The 27500-nt window shown below is 45.3% G+C and overlaps 1 protein-coding gene across 1 annotated transcript in view; it reads right to left on the bottom strand.

Moving 5' to 3' along the window:
* Positions 1-27500, bottom strand: part of cdh4 (cadherin 4, type 1, R-cadherin (retinal)) — a 230326-nt gene that overhangs the window by 128436 nt on the left and 74390 nt on the right. The window contains exon 3 of the mRNA XM_042090357.1: positions 11365-11388. Within this exon, the coding sequence (XP_041946291.1) occupies positions 11365-11388 (24 nt within the window). The remainder of the gene's footprint in view (positions 1-11364; positions 11389-27500) is intronic.

Here is a 27500-nt window from a genome sequence, read left to right as displayed (position 1 = left end):
TCGACTGAGGAGTGACCTCTCTCATGATTTAGTGCCCACACTTAATCAGGCATTAACGGACGGTGGCTCAACGAGGGGTCAAGCCTGCCGGAGGGTCTTTCAGTCTTCGACCTCTCTCATTGTCTTTTTTTTCCCCGTTGCTTTCTGATGAAATGTGGTGTGGAGCGAGCGGTCTCGGAAGAAGCTAGGGGGGCCGAGCAGGGGCTATCGATCACCGATAAAGAACTTTCCGCGCGGCCGCGCTGAAGGGCCTCGTCAAACGTCCCCCTGGCCGGCATCACTCAAGGTCATGATGGATGGCAGTGAGGGGAGCGATCTCACCTCTCCACCCTAATCCACTCCAACAGACCACTTCTGATTGATACATGGCTCTCTCTCTTTCTCTCTCCCTCTCTCTCTCTCTCCCTCTCTTTCTCTCTCTCTCTTGTCCAGAAGCTCACTGGAGACCATGTCAGCAGGATTTTTTTTTATAGATAAAATCTCAAGCACATCCTGCGGACTGAGCATTCTGCAGGTCTAGGTAACCTAAAAGGGACTGTTCTGCCATTATTAACTCAATGTCATTTGATTCAGGTAGTCATATAGCCTTTGCTTTTTAGTGTAGTTAAAGGAAAATTCCGGTATTTAGCACTTTGAGTCCCTCACGCAACCACTCGGTGAGTTGCACAGATTTGAAAACGAACGGGTTATTTTAGGACATGTTTGAGTAGCCTACAGTATTCCATGTTGGCAGCCACTCTGAGTAGTCAAAGGTGATCCAAAACGAGTCAGAAAAGTCGAGACAGGACCAATCGTCAAAATTTGGGTGTCCACCACTCTAGTTCATCCAAAACAAACCAGAAAAGGGACTCAAAGTGCTAAATACCGGAATTTTCCTTTAAATGACTCATTCAGCAGAATGGCAATGACAAAAGAGAGAACTGGCTACCATTCACTGTCATAGCACAGTAAAACAGACACTATACGGGGTAGAGATATCTTGTATGGCCCACAAAGGAAAATAAAATGAACACAGAGCTTCACTAGTAACAGCAGGAGAAGAAACAGAGACTGACTTTTCATTATTAGCCAACGTATCCTTGAAAGGTAACGAGACGCGACACATTGAGGGAGTGTGTTTTCATGCTGAGGTCAGACAATTGACAGGTATCTTGAGCTGAAGACACCCAGATGGAAAGGAGTGAGAAACACACGGATGAAGAAACAGTGAGAGCCACCTCACAGGGCGTGCTAATGGAAGCATATAGCTTTGCGCTAAAGCCACCTCACAGGCCGTGCTAATGGAGGCATAGCTTTGCAGAAAAGCCACCTCACAGGACATGCTAATGGAAGCATAGCTTTGTGCTAAAGAAATAATGGTGTAGGTGGCTTTCCTCTTATCACGCACTACAGTAAACAAGCTCAAGTGTTTGAAACTTTTGGGAGCACACACACATACACACACACACACACACACACACACACACACACACACACAACACACACACACACACACACACACACACACACATACACACACACACACACATACACACACACACACACACACACACACACACACACACACACACAGCTTAAATGTATACCAGACACTATGTACCTATGTACTGGTTTAGATGAGATTGTAAAGAAGACCAACTTGAATAAATTTGAACTGACACATTCTCAGTAAAACAACTAAAACTTTCACAGTGGCAAGAACTCACAAAGTGTTGCAGTGCATAAAATGTAAGGAGACACACTCCTTCCTAGCAAAGTGCAAGACAGAACAAGAAAAAAAGAATTCTACTATGACTTCGGAATTAATTTGTATATTTTTGTCGAGCCAACAGACTACCGCCACCCCCACTACAGGGGGAAAAAAGGAAGCAGCAAAGTCTTTAACCTGCCGTGGGATGGTTGCATTTGCCGTGTGAATGGTTTCTCTTTAAAAGAGGTCAGGGCTCCTCTCTGGTGGCCTGGCCTGACAAGGCTCACTCTCCCCACCACCTCCCGTCCACCCCCTCCCCCCCCCCCCACCCCGGCTGGCCAAAAAAGAGCCATGCCAGCGCCCAAGAAGCTCATAAATTAGTAACGACGCCGTCATTAACATTCTGAATCCAGCCAAGGAGGAACTGCGAGGCCACATAACCCCCTTACAGCTACGCTAAGTTACACAGTCATGCTAGTTTCAAGGCTGAAAAAAAGAGAGGCGAAAAGAGAATCATGAAAAAAGGAGAGAGAGAGGGAGAGAGAGAACACAAAAGAGGAGAGACTAGATTGATGCTCAGTCACTGAGGTCAAGCTGTGCTCGGTATCATCGCTAAAAGTCAGAAGAGACGAGAGGAGAAGGTCAACACTCAAAGACCCAAATCCCACAGATGGGTCAGAGAGAAGCGGTCATTAGCAAGACAGCTGCTGCAGCTCAGCAAATCGCTTCAGCTTTGTTAGTAAAAGAACATTTTATGAAAATGGCTTAAGGGGCAGTAGTGACTCGGGTTGGTCAACAGAGAAACAACAGAGTCCAGCGCAGAGTCCAGCACTGACCGTGATCTCAGCAGGGAGGGATGTGGAGCCTGGGCCTGTGTATTTTTAACATTCAAGTGGTTATGGAGATCGAAGTCTGATCTAGGAAGCACTTACAACCTGAACACGTTGACTCCCATTGACCAAAACTCAAATTTGTATGCTTGACTTTCAAGGATGCGCTAGGACTGGTATTAGAACCATTTCAAGGACTTTACAACAGCGTTGCAGATCCGATTAAGCAACTAAGCTAAAAAATCTTTCTTTTGCACCATACCTTTCTACTGCAAAAGTGACACAGCTTTGTGAGTGGATCTCAGTAATAAAAGCAAATCACAAATGGTACTGTCTATTCTCCATCGGCCCTAACATAGAAGCCAAATACAAAATGACCTAATTGTCTATTTATGCTTGCTTATGTTTGCTTAAAAGCAGCAGGCGTTTAAAAACTTGAACATTTTCAACATGAATCAGAGCAGACTGACATTAAAAAACTACACATGTTCCTATTAGATTAGTTCTGTTGGTTTGGTCTTTAACTGGATGAAGATGCTAATGAATGCCATAATGCAGTGAACCATGACTGTTCAAAAGCTCTCGCCATATTTAAAAGCCCTTTAGCTCACAGGGGAAATATGATCGTACACATTTAGGGAAATGTGTGGGCAAAAGAAAAAAAAACACACAACACGGCCACAGAAAATTGAGTTGAGTGACAGGTTTGAAAAAATCTACAGAGACATACAAGAATAACAACTCCTCGAAAGTTGGTTGCTAATCTTTTCGGTGAGGGAGGACCACACTAGCTAAGAGTTTCCACTGGATTGACAGGCCATCAGGCACCATTCGAAGACAGAATGAGAAAAAAAAAACATTTTGGTAAGCCAAGGCACATAAGAACAAGATTTTTGTTTTTCAGTGGAAATAGTGTTTGGATGTGCCTGTGATGGCAAGAGATGAAAGCAAGGCAGAAACTTTCATATGCCATTTGACGAGTGGGCTGTCTAGCATGTAAAAATAGCTTTTAAAAGAGGGAAAGATGCAAAAAAACTCTTAATGCTTTTCGTGTGGGCAGGCATGATGCTGATCACAAGATGTCTCTCCTGAGCTTTCACTCTTTTTCTCTCTCTTCGTGATTTCTCTCTCCCTCTCTCTTTCTCTTTCTCGGTCTCTCTCTTCCTCCCTCCCTCTCATGTGCACTCTCTATTCCCATGAGTGGCAGCTCCCAAACATCCCATAATACAACACAGAGAGTGAAGCAAAACTACAGGCTTTCAAAAAAACTTCACTTGCTGCTGAAGTGAAAATTGAAGGGAAAAGGTTGGATTATGATTTATATATTGGGATGTATTTGTAAATGGAATTTGAAAGATCGCAATTTCACCATTATTAGACAGAGAAAGAAAAGAGAGAGAGAGAGAGAGAGAGAGAGAAGAGAAAGACAGCGACCTGTAGTAATGATAATGACTCCGTGTCATTCGTGCAGAGGTTCGCCCATTCAAGACCCAGCTTGGCAGGCTTTCGCAGCTAAATTGCTGCATTTAAGAAGCCTGGAAAGTAGAGGACACAATGTGTGTAGCAAGACAATGGAGGAGGAGGATGTGATGTGCCCCTACCAGGAAATGAGGCGATTAAGTGTAGAGGATATGTACGGCAAATAGCCTATTTCATTCACTAGGGTGCAGATCTGGCTTTGTTATGCCAGAACTCAGCCAGATCCTGAGCAAGTCTGGGCCAGAGCCTTCCAAACACCTGCTACTATCTGGGTTATGAGGGCTGGTGGGCTGGGTTATGTGAAATCATGTAGGTCTTCAATGTCAGCACTAAATCACTATATGACAGTGTTAAGTATATCCAGTGCCCAGAGAATGCAGGCCACACCTGTAGGAGGTCACAGGCCTTGTTTTTTATGGTATGCAGGGCTGGTCTAAAATAAAGGTCAAATAGTTTGGTGGTTTTTGAGAGCACTGAGCTTCCCATAGGTGTCTGGAACAACCAGACAAACATCTACTGCAGAGGACTGACCTCATGTGGGTTCACACATTTTCTCAAGAGGGTAACATAGTCTAAAGATGGACTGCAAAGATTGATGAAAGACTAGATGATGAGAGTCTGGACACGAATAGGACACAATTTCACACCACTGTAGTCTGGACCGACTGCAGGAAACACTGGAACATCTCTATATTTTGATGAATCTCATTATCAGTGAGTAAGAACAGGAAGCTATTTTTGAAAGCCCTAAGTTAAAACCCATTTTTGGAATCCACTGAAGAGTGGGTTTGAAAGTGACACTAACAGCTACACACCATTTTGCTGTGGTGACATGCATCATCCCCGTCCTCCTATTAAATATGATCTGAGACACTGTAATTCAGGTTGGCACTTTTAGAAAACGAGCTGTGAGTTCAAAGCAGAGGCTCGAATGACGTCCAAAATAATATAAAAATATATCCACGAGGGTGTTCGCATAGCAGTCACAGGGGAAAAGCAAGAGGAGGAGGAGAAGGAGGAGTAAAAAAAAAATGGAAGTGTTGACGAAGATGGTTGTGGCAACATAAAAAAAAAAAAAAAAACGGGGTCCACATTAGCTGGGTGTTAGGGGGCTAATGTCTCCTCTGGAGAGCATGAACTGTGGCTTTCCCTGTGATCTCAGCTCCCTCCGCCTCACCGCCTCCCCAAACGCTTTGAACTGCTAAAAGCCTCCGATTCCTCCTCGGCCCCTCTGGTCATCTGTCATCGGCATCTCAAAAGAGAGGCTGACGCGGCGGCCGCCGCTGCTACTGTGGCTATACTGCCTCTTCCACTTGCCGCTGTTTCGCTCCTTCCTTCCTCCCTCGTTCACTCGTTTTATTTGCTCAAGTCGTTCACTGGGAAAAAAAAGAAAAAAACCCAATCCTGGTTTGATTTCTCCCAGACCGCTGTGATGTGAAGCCCTTCAGGCGTCCTACTCCACCGTGCCACCACCGCCCTCCCTCCTCACCTCCACCACCACCTCCACCACCACCACCACCACCACCACTACCTACCCCCTACTTCCCTTCACCTTTCGCTGAGGCCATGGGTCGGTGTGCTATGGCAGTGATGATAATGAATGTGTTTGCAGGGGGAGCCCGGTTGCCCGGTGAAGTGCAGCGCTGTATGCCTGCTAGAGTGAGTAATGCTGGGGATAAATATAGGATGAAATATGGTGATGTCTCCATACATCAGCCCAGACCAGGCAGGCTGACAGGCAGAGTTAAGAGCAGACAATTCTCCAAGTTTGTTGCTTGCTGGCAATCGCTCTCCCAGCTCTCTTGCTGTGAGTCTTGCTCTGATGTGTCACCAGGTCTATACGGATAACTAACAGTTCTAGAACTAATAGTTCTTACATCCCCCCAGCAACACTGACTTCCACATTGCTCACTGAAAGTCAATTAACTCAAAGGGATATCAGTGGAGTGTTTGGTTCACTATTTTATCGCTTAATTTACTGTTAAATAAATTATGGTGATAACGCATTTGCATGCTAACTAGAATCTGTCCAGTGGTCCTTCCCCAGTAATATAGGCAGTTCTGTACATGGGAGTGCTACATACATCAAGTCTACTCCTTTATAATTTTATATCAGCGTACTGTGTTCACACTAGCTCCTGGCCAGATACATCTCCACTCCTGCAAGTATGCTCAACTAAACACAAGACTCATGCGAGGACTTTTATAATTATTCTAACACCTCCAGTATCCGTTTGCAAGTCTGAGACACCTGCCATATGCCAGACACCTCAAGAGTTTAGCCAGGAAAAGTATAGAGAAGATATATCCGCCTGTGCCACGGTTATCCGGCAGTTAACATGGAAGAGGACGGCTACTAAGGATGTCACTGTAACCTCCTGGCCTGCAAGTTGACTGATGGTGAAGGAGAGTGTAAATAGGATATGATCACTCAAGCAAACGCAAACAAAAACACAACATACACACAGCCACTCAAATGCATTACTCATACACTCAATGCACACAAAATGAACAAATATAAACAGACTGAAGAGACAACTGTCCTGTGCGTTCATTCCAAATACAAATATAAATACACACAAACCCAAACGAACATCAATAACGTACACAGGCATTGGTCAAATCCATGGTTTAGGAGTAGAACCCCGTGAGCTGACAGAGTCTGCATCACTCCACAGCAGAGTGAATCATCTCCCCCTCTGCACCAGCCTCGCCGAACAGACTGCGGCACTCCGTTTACTTTAGCAGCCCATTCCCAGCAGCTTGCCCATAGCATCCCCTCTTCCCCCTGCACGCACCCCACCTGGAGGAGTCTGGGGAGGGAGAGAGCAGAAGCAGCAGCAGCCGCCGCAGCAGCACAGCACAGTGTGTCTGTTAAGCTGGATGCTCCGGTTGCGGCAATGCAGTGCAATTACAAAGATGAGCCGAGCTCCGTCTAACCACCTCGAGGGAGCGGAGACTTTTAATAACATTCCCCCTCTTCCTTCCGTCCAAAAAAAAAAAAAAAAACAACCACTAGAGAGGCTGAGCGCTCGGAGGAAACATATAACCTGAGCATGTCCGTCGGCTACTCTCAAACTTTTACTGAGCACCGTTTGGCCACTGTGTGCCAGAAAACACGCAAACACACACACATGTACACACACAAATGCACGCACACACACACACACACACACACACACACACACACACACACACACTCCCAAAGCAATGGGGGCACATTCATAGCGAAGCATTCAGAGTAATTAATAACTAGCTGTAATATGAAACGAAATCAGAGCTACTTAATGACAAAGCTCCCATCACATTAAAGACCCACGGGCCAACTCACAATGTGGTTTCCTGGAAGAAAAAAAACAGGTGATCCAGTCTTACCCTGTTTTTATGCCTGTGCCATTAGCCGGCCTTCACACTGGCCGGTGGCTGAGGTACAGTAGAGAGCTCGCCAGCGGGGTTGATGGGGTCGAACAATTTGCTCGGCTGGCAAAAAAAACCATAATCAATCCTGAGATTACAGATACGGTGCTGCTTAAAAGCAGCCAGACGTGGCCATTTCCCTTATCACAATTACACTGCCACCTCCGTCCGCCTCAGGGGCAGCCAATTAAGCCAGGAGGGGTGAGAGTCTGTGTGTGTGTGTGTGTGTGTGTGTGTGTGTGTGTGTGTGTCTTTGCACATGTGTGCATGAGAGCATGTGTGTGCTTTATGGAGCGTGTGTGTGTGTGTGTGTGTGTGTGTGTGTGTGTGTGTGTGTGTGTGTGTGTCTTTGCACATGTGTGCATGAGAGCATGTGTGTGCTTTATGGAGTGTGTGTGTGTGTGTGTGTGTGTGTGTGTGTGTGTGTGTGTGTGTGGTGTGTCTTTGCACATTTGTGCATGAGAACATGTGTGTGCTTTATGGGGCGAGTGTGTGTGTGTGTGTGTGTGTGTGTGTGTGTGTGTGTGTGTGTGTGTGTGTGTGCACACTTGACAATTGCAAGGCTATCTGGCTTCACCAAATGTAGCCCCTAAGCTGTCAGAGCCCCTGAGCTCCTACACTTTCATACCCACATTACAACCCTCCCTCAACACACACACACACACACACACACACACACACACACACACACACACACACACACACACACACACACACGCACACACACACACACACACGCACACATACACATACAGTACACAACAATAAAGCTCTGGGTAATGGAGCAAGTACCATTTCACACACACAAAATCACTTCCAACTCCACTAAAACTAATATATCACTCCCCCCACCCCTCTCTTTCTCCCTCTCTCTCTCTCTCTCTCTCTCTAATCTATCTATATCACCACAATCCTCTACCTTCCCTTCTACATCTGCCCATCCTCTGTAGGCATGCATCTCTTCTACTCCACTCTTCTTTTCTCTGCATACACTGGCGCGTTCATGAGCTACTGGGAAGTGGGAACATTCCTGGCTTCCGAGTAGGAGAACACACACAAAGCCTGTTCCCAGTAGTTCTCCTAAATGCACATTTCTAGTAGTGTGTGATGAAAGCCAGAGAGACAGACAGAAAGTCTATCAGAATAGCAGGGAGGAAGACAGGAACAAATGGAGAGACAGACAGAAACGGTGAGGGAGAGAGAAAAGGAGAGAGATATTGTTCGACAGACAGAGGGAGAGGGAGAGAGAGAACCAGATGAGGAGTAAATGGAGGAGAGTTGACTTCATGTGGTCTGTGTATGGTGTGGAAAAGAGACAGACAGACAGAGAGACGGAAAGTGTAATCTAAAGAGAAAGACAGGAAGACGGAGAGGGGAAGAGACACAGACATGCGTGAGAGAGAGAAATAGATAGAGATGGAGAAAGAGAGGAGGAAGGGCTGAGTGAAGAATAACTGTCAAGGATGTCTGTGTGTGTGTGTGTGAGTGTGTGTGTGTGTGAGTGTGTGTGTGTGTGTGTGTGTGTGTGTGTGTGTTTGACCAGGCTGGGCTCATTAGGTGAGTATTTTTGGAGCTGAAGGAGGAGGCGGGTGTGCGTGCGTGCGGGCGGCAGGGGAGCAGCGGTGGCCGAGGCTGTCTCTACGCATCCTGACACTCCACACCAGCCAGCTCCACTCACACTGACACGCTTGGACAGAGGGGGGCCAGGGTGACCGGGAGTGACCGCAGCTCCCTCTCTCTATCTGTCTCTATCTTCCTCTCACACTTTCTTGCTCTACCTCACACTCTCTCTGTCTCTACCAGTCTTTGTTACCCTTCCTCACTCTCCTTCTTTGTCTCTCTATCACCTTCTCTCTCTCTCTCTCTCTCTCTTCCTCTCTCTCTCTTTCCCACATCATTACTCTGTCTATTTTTCTATCCCTCCTCTTTTCTTTCCTTCTCTTTCCATTTCCCTCTATTTCTCTCTTGCCATCTTCTCTGTCTCGGTTTGGATTCATATCCAGCTTGATTCACTTCTCTTATTCCGTCTCCCTGTGCCTCTATCACTTCATCTGTCCCTGCAGGGTAGAGGATCAGCCAGACGCAGACAAAAATGATGACTAAACATGGCACGTCTCTCTCTACGTCTATGGCAAGGGGTGAGGGCATCGTCACTTCCTATGTGTTTTGGACTGGCATTACAACATCGTAATAAGACTCCTCGGGCAGGCTCCTTGGACGACTGTACACACACACACACATGAAAACACACTTGTGCACACACACATAGACACAGACTCTCTCACTCTCTCTTATGCACACACACACACACACACACACACACACACACACACACACACACACACACACACACACACACACACACACACACACACACACACACACACACACACGCACGCCCCAAGGGCTATGCTACTCTGACCTTATTATGTTATGCAGTGTGAGGATTGGTTCCTTGTCAATGATTGGGGCCAAGGCCTGAGTCATCTCAGACTGAGTACATTTATTTTCATTCTGACATCAAATCATGATCGCCTGAACAGAGCCAGTTAAACTGGGAGGGTAATAGTCTTATTTGTGGTAACAAATTAATTGGTGTATGCTAGGTAAGATATCCTGAATTCTATAACTGTGTTTTGTTTTCAATAAATTAAATATGTATGGTTTATCAACATCAGTGCTGGTCATTTGTTTATTTACATGGTTGCTTTATTCCAGATTTGATAACCTCCATGTCACACAATCTCTTTTCAAACAGTAGAGTCTTTATTATCCACTTTTATCTGTTTAGCTCATCTCAGCAAAGCTTTAACAAGGACATCACGATTCAGTCCAGTAAAATACCATGCGGGTCGGTTGAAAAGGTTAAGCAGCATGTTTTGGTCGTATCTTGAACATCATCTCCAAGAGACTACAACTCTCATCACACAACGCCATTCTTGTAAGGTGCATTTGACGGCTCTGACCTTTAAACAAGTTCTCTGTGGACGCACTGCGATTTTGTTTGTCCTTGTACTGACACACACACACACACACAGACACACACACACACACAGACACACACACAGTGTAGTTTGGTGTGTGAAGGCTGTGGTGGAGTCATTTACGGAAGGCTGGGGGTAACTCCCAAGTACACACAAGCAGGTGGTGGGTCCCAGCACACCCGGGCAGACCAAGGCCGGATACACACGGCCTCAATGCAACTCAATATACTGTGTCATCTGGCCTCCAAGAAATATCGCCACAAGCACACACACACACACACACACACACACACACACACACACACACACACACACACACACAAACAGATGCATACACACGCACATACACACACACACACACACACACACACACACACACACACACACACACACACACACACACACACACACACACACATAGTGCCGCACACACAACCACACAAACCCCTAAACCATTTTCTATGTGTACTTTTTTCTTCTAGGAATCTAATTGGAAAGAACTGTCATCACATACCACCAAGAAAGTATTGCTGTATAGCAGACAATAAAAGCAAATAAAAAAACAATCCCTGCAAAGAGGAATTTAGCAGGACACTGCCACTGTTCCATAGCACCCACACACACACAGAGCTACGATCTCTTACTACGCTGTGCACACACACACATGTATAAACAACGGCTCGGCCTCTTCCCCCTGGGCCAAAGATAAGTGAGCACGCTGGACAACCGTGCCTATGGTCCTATAGGCAACGTAGATGTGCTCATTAGCATCCGTTAAGCCTGCGTGTCCCTGGCGCACGGTGGAGGGACTGACACGTAATTACAGATCGTGCCATTTCCTGCCAGGAGGATGAGCTGTGTCTGGCTTGACTGCCCGAGACGTGACTAACACTGCCGCAGATATGGATGTAATGACCACTTCAACACAACGGAACATATACTGATATTAGAGGGGTGTACTCACCGCGTTCTGCTGCCAATAGGGTATCTGTAAGGGACATAGAGAGAAAACAGATGATTATAATACTTCAAAGAACAGTTCTAGAAATAACGAAGGCAGTTTGTGAATGTGGATGAACACCTAACGAACAAAATGAGAGGCATGGTTATAAACCCTTACTAACATACCTATATACCTATATACTGTAACCCTTACTCTAGCCAAGGGTTTGTGATTTGAGGCACACAAATAGTTTTGCCTAAAAACAGCTTCCAGAAATGAATCCCCGTCGCCGTTCTTTGCTTCTGTCAATATGTATTTTCTTATTTGTTATAAATATTAAACCAACATTTGTTAAAAGTCATCACAGGTTATGTCAGCCGAAGGTTCCCTTAAAACCACACCCACACACACAGAGACAAACATCTGAAACCTTTTCAACTGGTGTGTTGCTGAACATCTTAAAAGGTCATATTCCTTCAAAAGACCCCCAAAATAGCCACAGCCTCCAGGGGAGTCTGATTGGTAAAGTAGGAAGTTAAACTTTGCCCGAGCGAGGGTAAAGGATGTTAAACTGAAGTGCTCTTACTTCAGTTTATTTTGAGACCTCCTCAGATGGTATGTTTTTTTCCGTCATTGACTTATTTAAGTCAGAGTAGCTCTCCATGGCAGGGAGCGGTAAACCTTCCCGCTCAATGTTTACGTCCCCAGCATGTCTTATCTTTCTCTCACTCTCTTTCTCTCTCTGTCTCTCTCTCTTGCTCCCTCCATCTCTCTGTACCCTGTCCAAACCCTCCACCCTCAGACACAAATGGCAAATGGACGTCTTTGTGGTTTCTGATGAGAAACAATTTCCATGTCTCCACTTAGCATTCATTGCCCTCTTTTCTGCTGAGTGTTTCACAGGAAGTCTGGAACAGGGACAAAAACAATCCCCCCCCCCCCCCCCGCCCCGACACACACACACACACACACACACACACACACACACACACACACACACACAAAGCCACACCACTCACACACACACACAACCCCCACCAGCCTCCCACAATTCACCCACTATCACCAATGTGACCCTCAAATTGCTGTTCAGTCAAAATGGAGCACTTTGCGGCACAATGGTGGTCTACTAGTCACTGAAACTTGCGGGGAGCATCTAAATGAGATGCCATTGCCATTGCCAGGCACTTTCTGTCTGTCCTCTTCCTCCTCCTCTTCCTTGCACAGCTCTTTCAAAATGGCTCCAGCAAAATCCCTTCCTCTTTATTTACAGGAAGTCAAGGCAAAGCAGAGAAGACAGACCTGTGACTTTTACAGAAGATCTGTGTGTATTGTTTACATACCCAGTGTCCGCAAAAAGACATTTTTGCTATTTTGGCTACAGATAAAAACAGCATCAATGCTATAATATATCGTCTTCCAAAACAAAAGGGCTGATTTCCTGAACATAATGTCCTTCCACCCTCCTTTGCCAACTGTAAACAGACTAGCTATATATGCAGTCAATGAGAGTCAATCTGTCATCCTTCAAACTCGCGCAATGACTCCTCTCTGCTTCTCGCATGCATAGCAACTCCTGCGTTCGCTAAGCCAACTCCTATGGCGAAGGATTTAAACTTGCCCACCATGAGTCTGCCGCTCACGTCGACAACTTGGCAAGAGTGGCCCATTTTGGCACAGGCTCCAAATCCGACTCATCGCGGCATCTTGTAGCTCACTCCATGAGATGGCCCGTACTTCCAATGCCTGACCCAGAACCTCCTGCAGGGAGAAAGGGCTATTTGGCCAATTGGCTGTAGCAGAGCCTTTTTGAGCTATGATGGCCGTTTACGAGAGGAGCATCAAAAGACTGTGGAAAAGCAATGCCATACACTTTTAATGGCCATTAGAAATGAGAGCAGCATCATAATTATTTTCACTGCTCTGAGTGCATATTTCCTGCTTTCTCTTGGTTATCAATCATGTGTTTGCATGTCAAACAGACTTCAATTTCTGACCAAGGATCACATTTCAATTGTCACAAATCATCAAGCTCACACTCACACTGACACTGACTCAGTAAAATTGGACTTTTATCTCATAAAGTCTTATCATTTAAAACGTTTTTATATCATTCAGTCTCTTGAAGTCAGTACCTTAAAACTAAACCCATGACCTTGGCATAGCTCATAACTACGCTGACAAAAAAGTTCCATGGGGAGCCCACAGAACAGCCCAGCTGAGTGAGTCCTTTTCCCTGCCTTCTCTGCTTACTCAGAGGAAGTGAGAGCTGCTGGCCTTCTGGTGCCTCTACTTTGCATTTGGCTCCAGCCACCTGTTCACCAGGAGGTCCGTGACATGTACCCCTTGGCACAGGAAACTGGGCCCAGCAGGAAGCCCCGGTCCTGCTTCCTCTAGCCGTGTCCCCAGGGGGAGGTGAGGTCACCTCATATTACTTCCTCTCACATTTAGATGGAAATGGCACTGAATGGCACCTGCCCAGACAGCAGGTGATGCTAAAGGTTATTCATACCTGGATGCATGCCACTGATGCCACAGGTAGGCCGCACCTGACTGACTGATGTCATGCAAAAGCAAAGCCAGATTGGAGGCTCAGTTCACTAAAATCTCTGTCGCTTTAGCTAATGTATTCAGATTGCTGTGTTTATCCACACACACACACACACACACACACACACACACACACACACACACACACACACACACACACACACACACACACACACACACACACAATGAACCAACAGTCTAGCATTCTATTCAAATACTTTAAACAAGCATACTTTGAGTATGGCCAATAAAAAACTCCATTTGACAGCAAATAACATTGTTTTTAAGGAAACCCACCAAATTAATTCACACAAAACCCCAACTAATCCACACAAAGAACCATACTAGTTCTCACAGAAATCATCTTGACAACACTTTGTGTTGAGCACTCCTGAATTAATATATTGGCACTAATTAGTGATTAAAAGAGAATTCTCAAACAAAATACTCACACAAACAATAAATTATTCATTCAGTGTACTATGCAGTGTCTTAAGCACGTCTCTTCCCAAGTGAAATTCCGGGACCTAATTGGATTGGGGGGAACAGGAGAGTCGGGAGTTCCGTGCCGTTCCTCACATTCCCTCGACAGATGCGAAGCAGGAAAAGTAGTCAGCTCATTATCGTCTAATGAGTTGTCTGATCGTTAAAACAGAGAGTGGGGGGTGTGTGTGGGGGTGGGGGGTTCACTTATGAGGGGGAATCAAATGTCGTAATACCGGGTGCCGAATGTTTGTTTAGATTAATTATTACACTAATGTGACTTTGTGCCACAACAATAAATCGCGAGGTGGAACAGGATTAGTTTCTAAGGTTAAGTTCTGTCAAGTGGCTCTGCGGTGAGGGATACAAAACACGTGCTTGTGTCTCTCCTGCTGCGCGCCGATACCTAGATTACTAGGACATCATTCCAGTCCATGTGGCTTCAAAGTCATGAAGCTTTTAAAGCAACTGAAGTGCTCACATAAAGACTCTTAGTGGAACATAGTCCCAGCTTGTTTACCCAATACAACGACATAAGAATGTGTGTGTTGTATGATGCCTAACAGAGCTGGCCATACAAATCTTTCATTCCTGAGTCATAAAACTCGCACAATCATGTCACTAAAAGCAAACCCCATGCTTTGTAGTTGTTGGGCAGAAGACTCTCATGTCAGGTGTACTCTATCATGTGGAAATAATGGCGGTGGAAATTCCTATGGGTTCAACACGGTAAAATCAAATCTCAAAGGACGGCTGAGATTGGGGGAAGATTTCCTCTCTCACCTACATGGGAAACAATAAAGCTTGCAGTTGGCCACATCAACAGCAGGATAGAGGGTGGAAAATAGAGAGAAAGAGAGAGAAAGAGAGAGAAAGAGAGAGAGAGAGAGAGAGAGAGAGAAAGAGAGAGAGAGAGAGGCAGGCGAAACACCACACAAACAGATTGGAAGGGTAATTCAATTTCCTGCTGCAACGTTCTGGTCCAAATGGCCTCCATCAGTGGTGCAATCAGCCGTTGATTCTGTGATTTCCCCAGCTGGGCTTTCTCCGTCACGTCAGCCCAGAGGCTTATAGACTTCGCCCGGAGGAGAGCGCCGCTCCAGGGAGATTCGGCCGCACAGCTGTAGTGCTATTGTGTCTGAACCGGGCCTCTCTCTCTCTCTTTCTCTCTGGGAGGCCAAGCAAGTGTTTTAAGCACGTTTTATAGATGCTCCTACTTACTTATGGGTGCATTTATTTGGTCAAATACAGCAGTATTTGTGCATATTCAGGCATGTTTGGTTTTGTGTGTGTGTTTATTTTACTTCTGTATTTCCTACTTAAGAGCATTGCACACATCTTCTCACCAAAGCAGCTGCATATTTTTCATGTCAGACAAACACATCTTCCACTCTCTAATGCCCTGGACAAACATACAGTAGGCTCCTTTTAAACCCCATCTGCGCCCATTACGTGCTTTTGTCACTGCCATATGTTTGTATTTATTCATTTATCTATTTGTTTTTTCAAGTTCCCACAGACAGACAATAAAATGGAGCAAATTTTGGCTTCTGGGTTTTCAGGCTCAGCTCTGATGTGTGTCCCTACACCAAAGGTGTTCTGAATCAGAGGGAATACAGCACACACACCCCCCCCCCCCCCCCCCCCCACACACACACACACAGAAAGAGATAGAGGGACCTACACACACAGTCCAGACACACGTACATACACGTACACACACGCACACACACGCACGCACACACACACACACACACACACACACACACACACACACACACACACACACACACACACACACACACACACACACAGAGGAGAAACAGAGTCACACACACACATGGTCCAGACACACGCGCATACACACACACACACAATCTCTCTCTCTCTCTCTCTCTCTCTAAAGCTCCAGTCAATGTCATCTCTGTCTCAACACAGCCACTCACTGGGCCCCTTGCTGATGCTGCCTGCCAGCTTGGCATCAAAAGGAGGAAGAAAAGTAAACGCCCGGGGGGCCACTAGCGCTGACTCAGCAAAAACCACTGATGCACTGGAGCTTGAGCTTCCACACACCATGCCTCTCTTCTCTAGTCCGAGTCAACATCATCATCATCATCATCATCATCATCTAGCCTGGCGGGCCATCCTATATCATTCAAATGTATAGTCTGGAATCGAACCATTTACCTCTCTTAATCCAAGGGGCGGGCAGAGAATTGTCTTTCAAACTGCCTAGGCATGCAATAGGCCAGCGCTACGACCATATCCGTATCTGGTCGGCAAAACGGCAAATACATCCTTCTTCGAAAGGAATTACTTAAGTGCATTGTGTTGCTCAACTTTCAAAGAAAAGCACAAGTCCAACTCCTCCAAAGTTGACGCCAACGCCGATTCAAACAACCGCTCTTTGTTAGCCATAGCCACCTTCCTTGTTCACCGTCACAGGACTGTCGTTATGCTGTTAAGCCCGCCTTAAGACTCTCTAACAAAATAGTCACCACGACTACTAAATTAATACCTCACTGCATAGGGAAACTGAGATCATTTCCAAAGAGAGTGCTTGATGGGAACTGACAGTAAATAATCACTTTGCTGTGAGGAAAAAAAAATCTGTTCTGTGTAGGATATCAACCATTGCTAGCCACTGCCTATTTACAGTACAAAAACATTCACAAAATGTATGCATACAAATAATGAGGCAATAGTAAAATACATTTGCATCATTACAAGTCTGTTGAATGATTGTATCTACTGGTATTATTAAAAATATTGTTATTAATAATCAAACATTGTAGTTTGATATATTTGACCACTACCTACAAAACTGTCGAATGGCTACTCACATTTGACAATGATCGTACGCACGCTTTAAAGCACATTCTTTTCCAACATGGTGTTATTCACTATCTATAACACATTTATTCACTGGCTGCAACCAAGCTGCCCCTACTTTGTAAACAGTGTAGTTGAGCATGTGTGGTGGATGCTATGCCACACTGGGTCTGGCTCTGCGGGAGTCTCAGAGTGATGAGGGATCTGTAGGCTGAAGACCAAGCAGTGGTGGGGAGCCCACTCACACTCTAATCACATTTCTCTGCTGTCTCGGATTAAATAGATGTCTGTCATTACAGCCTGTGGCTGAGAGGCATCAGGGCCTTGGGTAACACCCAGCAGAGAGTGGGAGGGGGAGAGAGAGAAAGAGAGAGAGTGAAAGAGAGAGAAAGAGAGAGAGAGAGAGAGAGAGAGAGAGAGCGAGAGAGAAAGAGAGAGCTGAAGCATAAAAAGAGCAGCATGCAGAGTTGGGAGTGTAAACGAGGGAGAGAGAAAGAGAGAGATAGAGAGAGAGAGAGAGAGAGAGAGAGAGAGAGAGAGACAGTGGGCTGTGAGCAAGATATATTTGGTTTCTAGAGTTTTGGAGAAAAATAAAAAGAGGAAGGGGTAGACAGACTGAGAGACAGACAGAGAAGACAGAAAGACAGATTGAGAGAAGGAAGATGGAAGAGGGAGAGAGAGAGTGAGGAGGAGAAAGAGGAGGAGGAGGAGGAGGAGGAGGAGGAGGCTGGGCATTGGGCAGTTCTCAGGGAATACTTGGACTCTTCTTTCCAAGCCGCTCAGCAGATAAACAAGGCCTGAGCTGTGACAAAACAAACGTGATTGATTTGCCTGAAGAGGAGGGAAGATGCCCTCGGTGTCAGGCACAGAGACAGAGACAGAGTGGAGGCCAGGCAGGGAAAAGTGTGAGAGAGAGAGAGAGGGAGAGAGAGGGAGGGAAAGGACGACAAAATCTATGGGCATGGGCGAAGGAGGATGAAGGAGAGAAAGAGGGATAGAAAGGGACAGGCAGAGAAAAACAGGTAGGCTGTGTGTGTGTGTGTGTGTGTGTGTGTGTGTTTGCACGTGTATGTGTGTGTGTGTGTGCTTACGTGTGTGTGTGTGTGTGTGTATGTGTGTGTTTGCACGTGTATGTGTGTGTTTGCACATGTATGTGTGTGTGTGTGTGCGTGCGTGTGGGTGAGAGAGAGAGACAGGGAGGGAAAGAAAGAGAGAGAGTGTGAGAGAATGACAGAGAAAAAGAAAAAGAAAACCAGTCAGCTCCATAGTTAACAGTGTGTAAGTAGGTATCAGCGTGCATACTTTGAACTCATCCTCCTCAGCTGCTGCTTCCTCCCTGAAGACTGCGCTGGCTGCCTGAGTGCGGCACGGCCCTCGCCTCAGCATGGGAGGCACGGAGGACTAGCGGAGGTGCGCTCGCTCCCCACAGGGGGTACATTCAATATCAGCTACCAGAGCTCCTCCTTGCCACTCCTTCAGGAATTCACACACGCACACACACACACACACACACACACAGAAACACACACACACACGCACACACACACACATGCACATTATCAGCACTCAAAGCAACTCGAGGCCATTTATAGTCGCAAAAAAAAAAAAGTAAAGCTGGACATTATCAGTCCCCACAGACTCTGTATTTCTGGGTTTTCAAAACGGCCATTTTTATCACAGCCCGAGCCGAGCCCATTGAAACGGTGATGGTGTGCCAATCCTTTACAGGATAGGGGAATGTTTGACACACTTTGCGAGCCAATGGCTTGAGAAACCAATCCCTGCAGTGTGCTTACTGCCTACTGAGACGGACCGCTGGCTGGTCAATTAACCCTGGACGAGGTCTGAAACAGGAGTGCACATTCAACAGCTTCCTCTCCTCTATGGCACACCTACACCTCTATTATATTAGAGGCCACTCAGCCATTCACATTATATCTGCCTGCATCTCCGCACCAGTCAAACCAGTACAGATCCACTGATAGATAGATAGATAGATAAATAGATAGATAGATAGATAGATAGATAGATAGATAGTTAGGTAGATAGATAGATAGATACGTTATTGATCCCCAAGGGGAAATTCAATTCACTGAGCATATTAAACATCTGGGACAAGAGAGTCAGAAGACTTCAAAGATTTTTATTTGTAGAAGTGGAAATACAACTAAGTATAGTGAGGAACAGATGAAGATATTTCTGTGTTGGGACACATTGACTAAAGTAGTAGCCTTTTAAATGTTGTTACACTTACCTTTTTGTCAACCTGACTTGGTGTAAGGGTAAAAATTCACAGCATTTAATTGTATTCAGATGTCAAGCTTCAGTTTATCGATCCAGTTAAAGTTGTATGGCTTCAAAAAATGAAATGGAATGCTGAAACTTCTTCTAAGAGACCATATTATGAGATAAGTGTGAAAAATAATCTTTCCAAGCCCTGCTGTTGCCTAGTGAGTTTTAACCTATTTGAACTAATGTTCACTGTAAATTTGGACAGGTCCACAGCAACTCCCTCTGTGTGAGGGAGTGTATACTGTAGGTGAACATGGCATATCAAAGAGCTCATGAAAACTTTAAGGAAAATGTTAAAAATGTTTTTCAGCGCAGCTTTGCTGAAGGTGTTCATCTGTGTGGCTTCACACTGGCTTTCAGACCTTGAACACAAATTGAACACATACACACACACACACACACAAACACAAACACACGCGCACACACACACACACACTCATATATACTCAAACACACACACACACGCATATGCACACACACACACACGCATACAGTATGCGCGCACACACACACACACACACACACACACACACATACATCAGCACACTGATGATTTATAGATACCCATAAGTCTTTTGGGCAGCTCTAATGAGTGAGGGGGTGTTGGCTGGGGAGGAGTGGAATCCTTCAGTGAGGGCCAGTTAGAGGGACATTGGGGGGAAACGAGTGTGCGCATTTGTTTTGTGTGTGTGTGTGTGTGTGTGTGTGTGTGTGTGCGTGTGTCTATGTGTGTGTGTGTGTGTGTGTCTATGTGTGTGTGTGTGCGTGTGTGTGTGTGTATGCGTGCATGCGTGTGTATGTTATGTGCCTGTGTGTGTGTGTGTGTGTGTGTGTGTGTGTGTGTGTGTGTGTGTGTGTGTGTGTACATGGGTGTGTGTATGTGTGTGTGTGTGTGTGTGCATGAGGGGCCATTACAGCACACCCAGCAGAAAGTGCACTACTGCTCGTCCTCAGCGGCTCCCCTCCACCGAGAGCGTGAGTGCGGGCCAGCTCTGGTCATGATGAAAGGGTGGCGTCGAGGACCGACTGGGCCGAGTCTCATTTCGAGAACAACCAGCAGATAAAAGAGACAGCGGGAAACAGCCAGAGGCAACGAAGACACATCACACACCCTCTCTCCTCTCTCTTTTTACTTGGAAGAGAGGACTGGACACTCACAAGTACTTTTTTTGAGTTTTAGACATTTAATTACAAAAACGTTTTGCTATATTTCTCACATGTATATATTTAATGACAACTTGTAGGAGGAGAAGAGGAGGGCCATATCAGGACAAAGACAATGTCTTTCAAATGTCTTTCATTTCCCTTGAAATACATTGTCACACTGCAAATATATATATTTATATATTTATATATTTCAAAATATTCCCCTAACTTCAAAAAACCTGCGCAAGTTGTGTGACTCACATTCTCTGTATAGCTCCATAAATTAACATTGTGTCATCATGTCAAGGGTGACATGTCAAAATGTAATATGTAACTGGTAATTATGACCGCCGCGCAGCGAAGTGGCGGTCATATAGGTTTAGTCAGATTTTTTCTTTTTTTTTTTCTTTTTCGCATGCCCAAATTTCCGTCAATGATTCCCGGGACACTGAAAGACCGAGGTACACGAAACTTGGTGGGCATGTAACCCCACATGGATAGCATGGAACCATCGTTTTTCGTTTTGATCTGTAGCCCCCCCCGCTGGACTGGACCCCCCGAAAGGAGGGTAGGGCAGACACAGTTTTCTGTGAATATCTCGAAAACCGTAGGGTTTAGGAGGACCATTTTTTTTTTGTATGTTGATCTCAAGGGGCCATGTCAACCCATTCCATAACCACTCATTTCATGTATAGCGCGACCTAGTTAAACACAAAAAAGTAAAAATGAGGTGTTGTAATTGAAGGTATCTGTGACCTAACATAGTCAAAACTGCACGAAATTGGAAGTGTAGGATCATTATGACACCCTCTGTATGCACGCCAAGTTTTGTGGAATTCCGTTCATGGGGGGCCACACAATAAATTAATTTATGTTACTATACACCAACTGGCCTGTAGGTGGCCGGAGACAGTTTTCTGTGAATATCTCGAGAACCGTAGGGCCTAGGAGGTCCACCTTTTTTATGTATGTTGGTCTTAAGGGGGCATGTCAACCCATCCCATTACCACTTATTTCATGTATAGCGCCACCTAGTTAAAAATTAAAAAGTAAAAAATTAGGTGTTTTCATCACAATATCTCTGGCTGACAAGATCAAAACTGCACAAAATTAAAAGTGTAGGATCATTATGACACCCTCCGAATGCATGCCAAGTTTTGTGTACTTTCGTTCATGGGGGGCCTTACAATAAAATCATTTATGTGTACATTTAGTGACGTACACCAACAAGGATTCCCGGGACACTGAAAGACCGGGGTACACAAAACTTGGTGGGCATGTACCCCCACATGGATAGCATGGAACCGTCATTCTTCGTTTTGATCTGTAGCCCCCCCCCCCCCGCTGGACTGGACCCCCCGAAAGGAGGGTAGGGCAGACACAGCTCTCTGTGAATATCTTGAGAAATGTAGGGCCTAGGATGACCAATTTTTTCCGTATGTTTGCCTCCAGGGGTCATGTTAACCCATTCCATGTGCACACATGTGCATAAACAGATACACACGCACACACATACATTTACAGTAATCATACGTATGACACATACTCACACAGTAGACATATGTACGCATGCATGCACATGCACAAACACACATACGCAGGCAAACACACAAGCACGCACATACACACACACACACACACCCACACACATAAACATAAATTTGTACACGCACACATGCACACAATTCAAGAATTTTTCCCGTCATCTACTCCCTGAATTTTTGGTCATTGATACCCGGGACACCGAACCACCGGGGTACATGAAATTTGGTGGGTATGTAGCCCCACTAGACTTTTACGGAAAAATTTCATTTCCCTAAGCTACCTGTAGCTTAGGGAAGCTAACAGCTTTCTATTAGGATCTAGTTTGTTAGTTACCGTTTTGTCATAACTCCCTGATGCATTTTTGCATTTAGAATAGCCAGAGCGTGTATATCTCAATCGGAAAATTAAACAATATCGGGTGCCTATGGACTAGGCTGGGTGAACCCAGCCTGATCTGCCCGCTATTTATTTTTTGATTTCTTAAAAGATTGAGCTTGGTCTGATGAAAGCCAGACTAGCCATGGACCTCAGTTAAACAATGCAAGGGAACATGAATCAGCCTATATTTGCACTAACAATAACGGACAGGGCAAGTCATTTCGCTGCTACAAAACCTCTTCTACAGTTCCCGTTTATACCTCTTCTTCGTTACCGTTTAAAAAAAAACAAACAAAAAAAAACATAGTCATTCACAAACATGTGAATTTCCAGAGCGTGTTACTCCACACTCGGCAATCGACTCCTACTGACTTTCCCCTAAAGACGCCAGCTGCAGCAGCAACATTTCCGGAAAGGTACTGGCTTGATGAAATTCATTCTGGACTCTCTATCCGACCACATAAAGACTTCGGGATACTTCGGTTTGGCTTTAGGGACCCTCTACTCACTACCACGTAAGTGTAATGTTGTTTGGAACTGTAGAAGAGGTATAAAAATAGCGTTTTGTAGCGGCGAAATGACTTGCCCTGGTCACTTCCAGGCTAACGAGTTTTGACTAAAAACGGTAAAATCGAACTTTCTCAAAACACATCCGAATTACATGATTTTGATGTCAACTCAACGTATGTACTCCCAATCATCCGTAAATTGATCTAAAGTGCATTTTACTCCGGATAATTCCTTTAATGGTTTGCTTTTATAACCTCTCGATGGTGGCATGTCTGTTTACTCTTCACTGTGGGAAACAGCCAACCATTTTAACTTGACAAACAACCAGCTGCTGTACCACAGGGACGGAGATTTCACCGGCAAAACTGATGTATTCGGGGAAAAACAACTGTACTCAAGAAAACAGCGAGTAGCACAGCAGACATTTTGGTTCTAGTGTGTAGGAGACATCTCCATCTTGCTTGCTTGCTGGCCAGGAAACAGGGGTAGCCCAGTGAGAAAGCACCCCAGCGCCGTGCTGATAAGAGTGCTCTGTCGGACCGGTGCCAGGTCAGCGTCGGACCCGTGCCAACACCAGCCAGGCCGGCCACCTAGCGTAGGAAGAACCTGCAAGGTCACCGAGTGCTGAGCTATGGAAAAACTCACACGATGGGGGAGGGGGGGGGGGGGGGGGGGGGGTTGGGTAGTTTGACTGCTCCAGTATGCACAGCCGGCACTCACTCTACGCTCTCTGGACATATGCTCAGCAGGATCTCTACTTCTCTCTCTCTCTCTCTCTCTCTCTCTCTCTCTCTCATATGGCTCAGCATACTAGTACTGTATCCATGGCCCCTGTATCACCCTTCTTTACCTCCCTCATTCTTTCCCTACCTCCCTCTCTCACTCTTGAGTCCTCCTTGTTAAATAAGCACAGGAGTGCTAAGTGTTCATCTTCCTATTATTAGTCTCTCTCTCTCTCTCTCTCTCTCTCTCTCTCTCTCTCTCTCTCTCTGGGTACGTCTACACGAAACCGCCACGTGAATTTTCTCTGTCATGCCCCCCGCCTCTCTCTCTGTTTCTCTCTGCCATTCTCCCCCTCTCCCCCTCTCCCCCACTCCTTCTCTCTCTCTTCCATTCCCCCCCCTCTTTCTCTCTCTAAACCACTTCCAAAATAACCTAAAAGAGCTTACTCTCTCCAACATTTTCATCTCCCTTCCTCCCTGCCTCTGTCTTTCATCAAATAAGCAGCCCCATCTCTCTGGCCTCCAGCCTCTGTGATGTGTGGGAACGGCAGAGTGTGAGCGATAACACCAGGATGGAAACACACCACACAGCTAACTCTTGTTGTGTTTAGCAGCACAGCTCTAGCAGCGGCACATAGCGAAATGAAGGTGGTGGTGGGTGTTTAAAAGAAGAGATAGAAAAAAAAGAAAACGCTCTGATCCAGCGACAGGAATGGCAAATAGCAAAACCAAGGTGGGTGGGTGGATTGAAAGGTGGTGGGATATATATATATATATATATACATATATAAACATGTGGCTCATGTGGCTCCAGCATCTGAGATGGGCATTATCAGAGGCCCCGCCAAGTCTCATTTCCTTCGTCTCTGACAGGGCCATTAACGAGACGAGGGCCCTGAAAATAAACATGTTTACAGTGAGCCGTCTTGACAGGCTGTGATGACACCTTCCAAATGTCTGGGAAGAGATAGTGAGCAGAGTCTTTAATTGAACAGCGAATAAGACGCAGCGCTCAAGCCAACATAACAACATAAGAGAAATGAAAAATAACAGCCAAGATGGCCTCCAGAGAATTTATAATGGAGACGTTTCCTAGAAATATTTCTCCCTTTTATTCTGCCTTAATCAAGGATCACACAAGAAATCATTTTTACACGTAAAATAATTTGAGAAAATGATATAAATGAAATAAGATGATAAGAGATGGAAAGATTTAGAGACAGAACATCCCCTGAGCGACAAGCTATTCATACACAGTTAAACCAGATGAAACACAACTCTATGCTTGAATGGGGAAAGCACAAACACACTTTTTTTCTGGTCTGAATTGGCTTATTCATTCCACAGACGAGGCAGCCGACTCTGGAACACGTCCAGTCCAGATCCGTGCTAGATCCTGAAGCCCATTCCTGGGCCAGCGATGTGTCCAGACATTACTGGGGCTGCTTTAGCGGGTGGCGCGTTAGATCAAAGCGGTGAGACTGCAGGCTGGCACAAAGACCTGCCGCATATTCAGCGCTCCGGAGGTGGTCATACACAGACACACACACACACACACACAAAACGGTAGTGTCATGGCATTGGCACGGTCTGCCTCGTATTGAGGCTCTTTGAAGTGCAGGCTTGTCATACACATGCACACACATACACATGCTCTCTCTCTCTCTCGCTCTCTCTCTCACACACACACACACACACACACACACACACACACACACACACACACACACACACACACACACATCCCAACACCTCCACAAAAAATACTTTTTGATCTCTATGAGTGAACATGGCTGTCCAGCAAAGGAACAAAAGGCATCTGCCACAGTCTGTTTCCATAGCAGCTGATGTGTCTGTGGATTATGGCCTTCCCTGTCTCTGTCTCTCTCTCTCTCTCACACACACACACACACACACACACACACACACACACACACACACACACACACACACACACACACACACACATACACACACACACACACACACACACTCACTTACTCACACACATCTGAGTATGGGCACCCATGCCAATGTCCTGAGCACAGACATGCAGGACTGCAGACACGCAGGCTGTCCACAATTGATGGAGGAAAGCTAAACAACATGATCCTCTACATGTACTCACCAGCGATAAACTACAAGACTCATGAAGGAGGCATATTCCACATGTACTGTACACTCTAATGATAGAACATTGCTATGCATTTTCACTGAAGGGAAACATGTATGTTTTAATGATGAGGAGAAGCTGAACATCCACTACATACTCTAATGATATCACAGAGGAACATACGTGCAGTCTAGTGCATCTTAAGCAGAAATAATGTGTGTTTTAATGACAGAGGTGAAGACAACATGCCTACATCTGCTGACAAGCACAACATCTGTCTTTAGATGAGGCTATCATAAACATCTTGGAATTAATCATGATGTTATTTTCTTGTTTAAAATAAAAACAACAACAAATTGGAGCAAATTAATCCACATGGAAAGATTTACCCAAGCCTACTCTGCTCGACACGACTGATAAATTATTAACCTTGTAATGGATATGTTGTTCTCAAATTATGTAAACATCTAACAAAGCCACAGTGGACTCTTCCACATTATAATATCTGTTTGAAAAGGGAGTGTTCACATCCTTTGATCTTAATGCTTTATTGTAAGTATTTTTTGTTAACTGGAGATTTCAAAGAGTACTTCCTTTATCGGAAATAGCTATACAATTGACAACGTCTTTAGTGGGCCTTTAGTGGGCCTTTAAAGGGCCTTTACTTAGAGCTTCAATGTTTACTACAATCTGATCTCTCCTTTAAAAGCATTAATTTTTCAAAATCATCATTGACCCTCCTTGCCTATTGGGACTGCATTGTTTTTGTCCAGTGTGTGTGTGTGTGTGTGTGTGTGTGTGTGTGTGTGTGTGTGTGTGTGTGTGTGTGTGTGTGTGTGTGTGTGTGTGTGTGCACTCACACAGAGATGAGACTTTGCAGTCGCCTGACCGTTCTCATTTTAAATGCAATGGGATGGCTATCGGGCTTTCTTTAGGGTCCTTCACGTAAGCAGGAAGCCAGCCATTGAGTGGATATGAGGAGCAAGATGCTCTAGCAAGCTCTCTTTTGTGTGACTCATCTCTCTAAGGCCTCTGCTCTCTTTTAGTCGTGAGAACTGGCCACATTAGAGCCAATGCAATTATCTCACGCACAAAAACAAACAAAACAGGTTGGGATCACCTAAGCTCACAGGCAGTGTGGAAATGAAACCTTGATGAAACCAACACATTCTAGTCTAGTTTCAAGTAATCAAACTTTCTGTATAGCTCAACAGATTTAAACAGATTAACAACCTTTTAGGGATTTTAATACATTTATTATGCTTATAGGTTTTCAAGGGTAAACTCTAGAAAGAAAGAGGTCATTCCACACACACACACACACACACACACACACACACACACAAACACTTGAGCTGGCTTGCTCCCAGCACTGCGTCCAGAGGGAGTTGATTTGCGATGGCGTTCGCAGATAGAACCGCTGCATTCAATCAAGAGCTTGCTGCAGCCTTTCAGGCCACCCCATGCAAATACTTAAGGGAATCACAAGATCAATGGGGATGAATTAATTACCACGGAGTCCACTGGGACTTGACTCTGTACGCAGGAGAAATCACTGCACAAACAACTAAGGCAGAGGAAAATCA

The sequence above is a fragment of the Alosa sapidissima genome, chromosome 4, assembly GCF_018492685.1.
Source record: "Alosa sapidissima isolate fAloSap1 chromosome 4, fAloSap1.pri, whole genome shotgun sequence".
NCBI lineage: Eukaryota > Metazoa > Chordata > Actinopteri > Clupeiformes > Clupeidae > Alosa > Alosa sapidissima.
The sequence above is the reverse complement of the archived record's forward strand: the minus strand, read 5'-3'. Positions and strand labels throughout refer to the sequence as shown.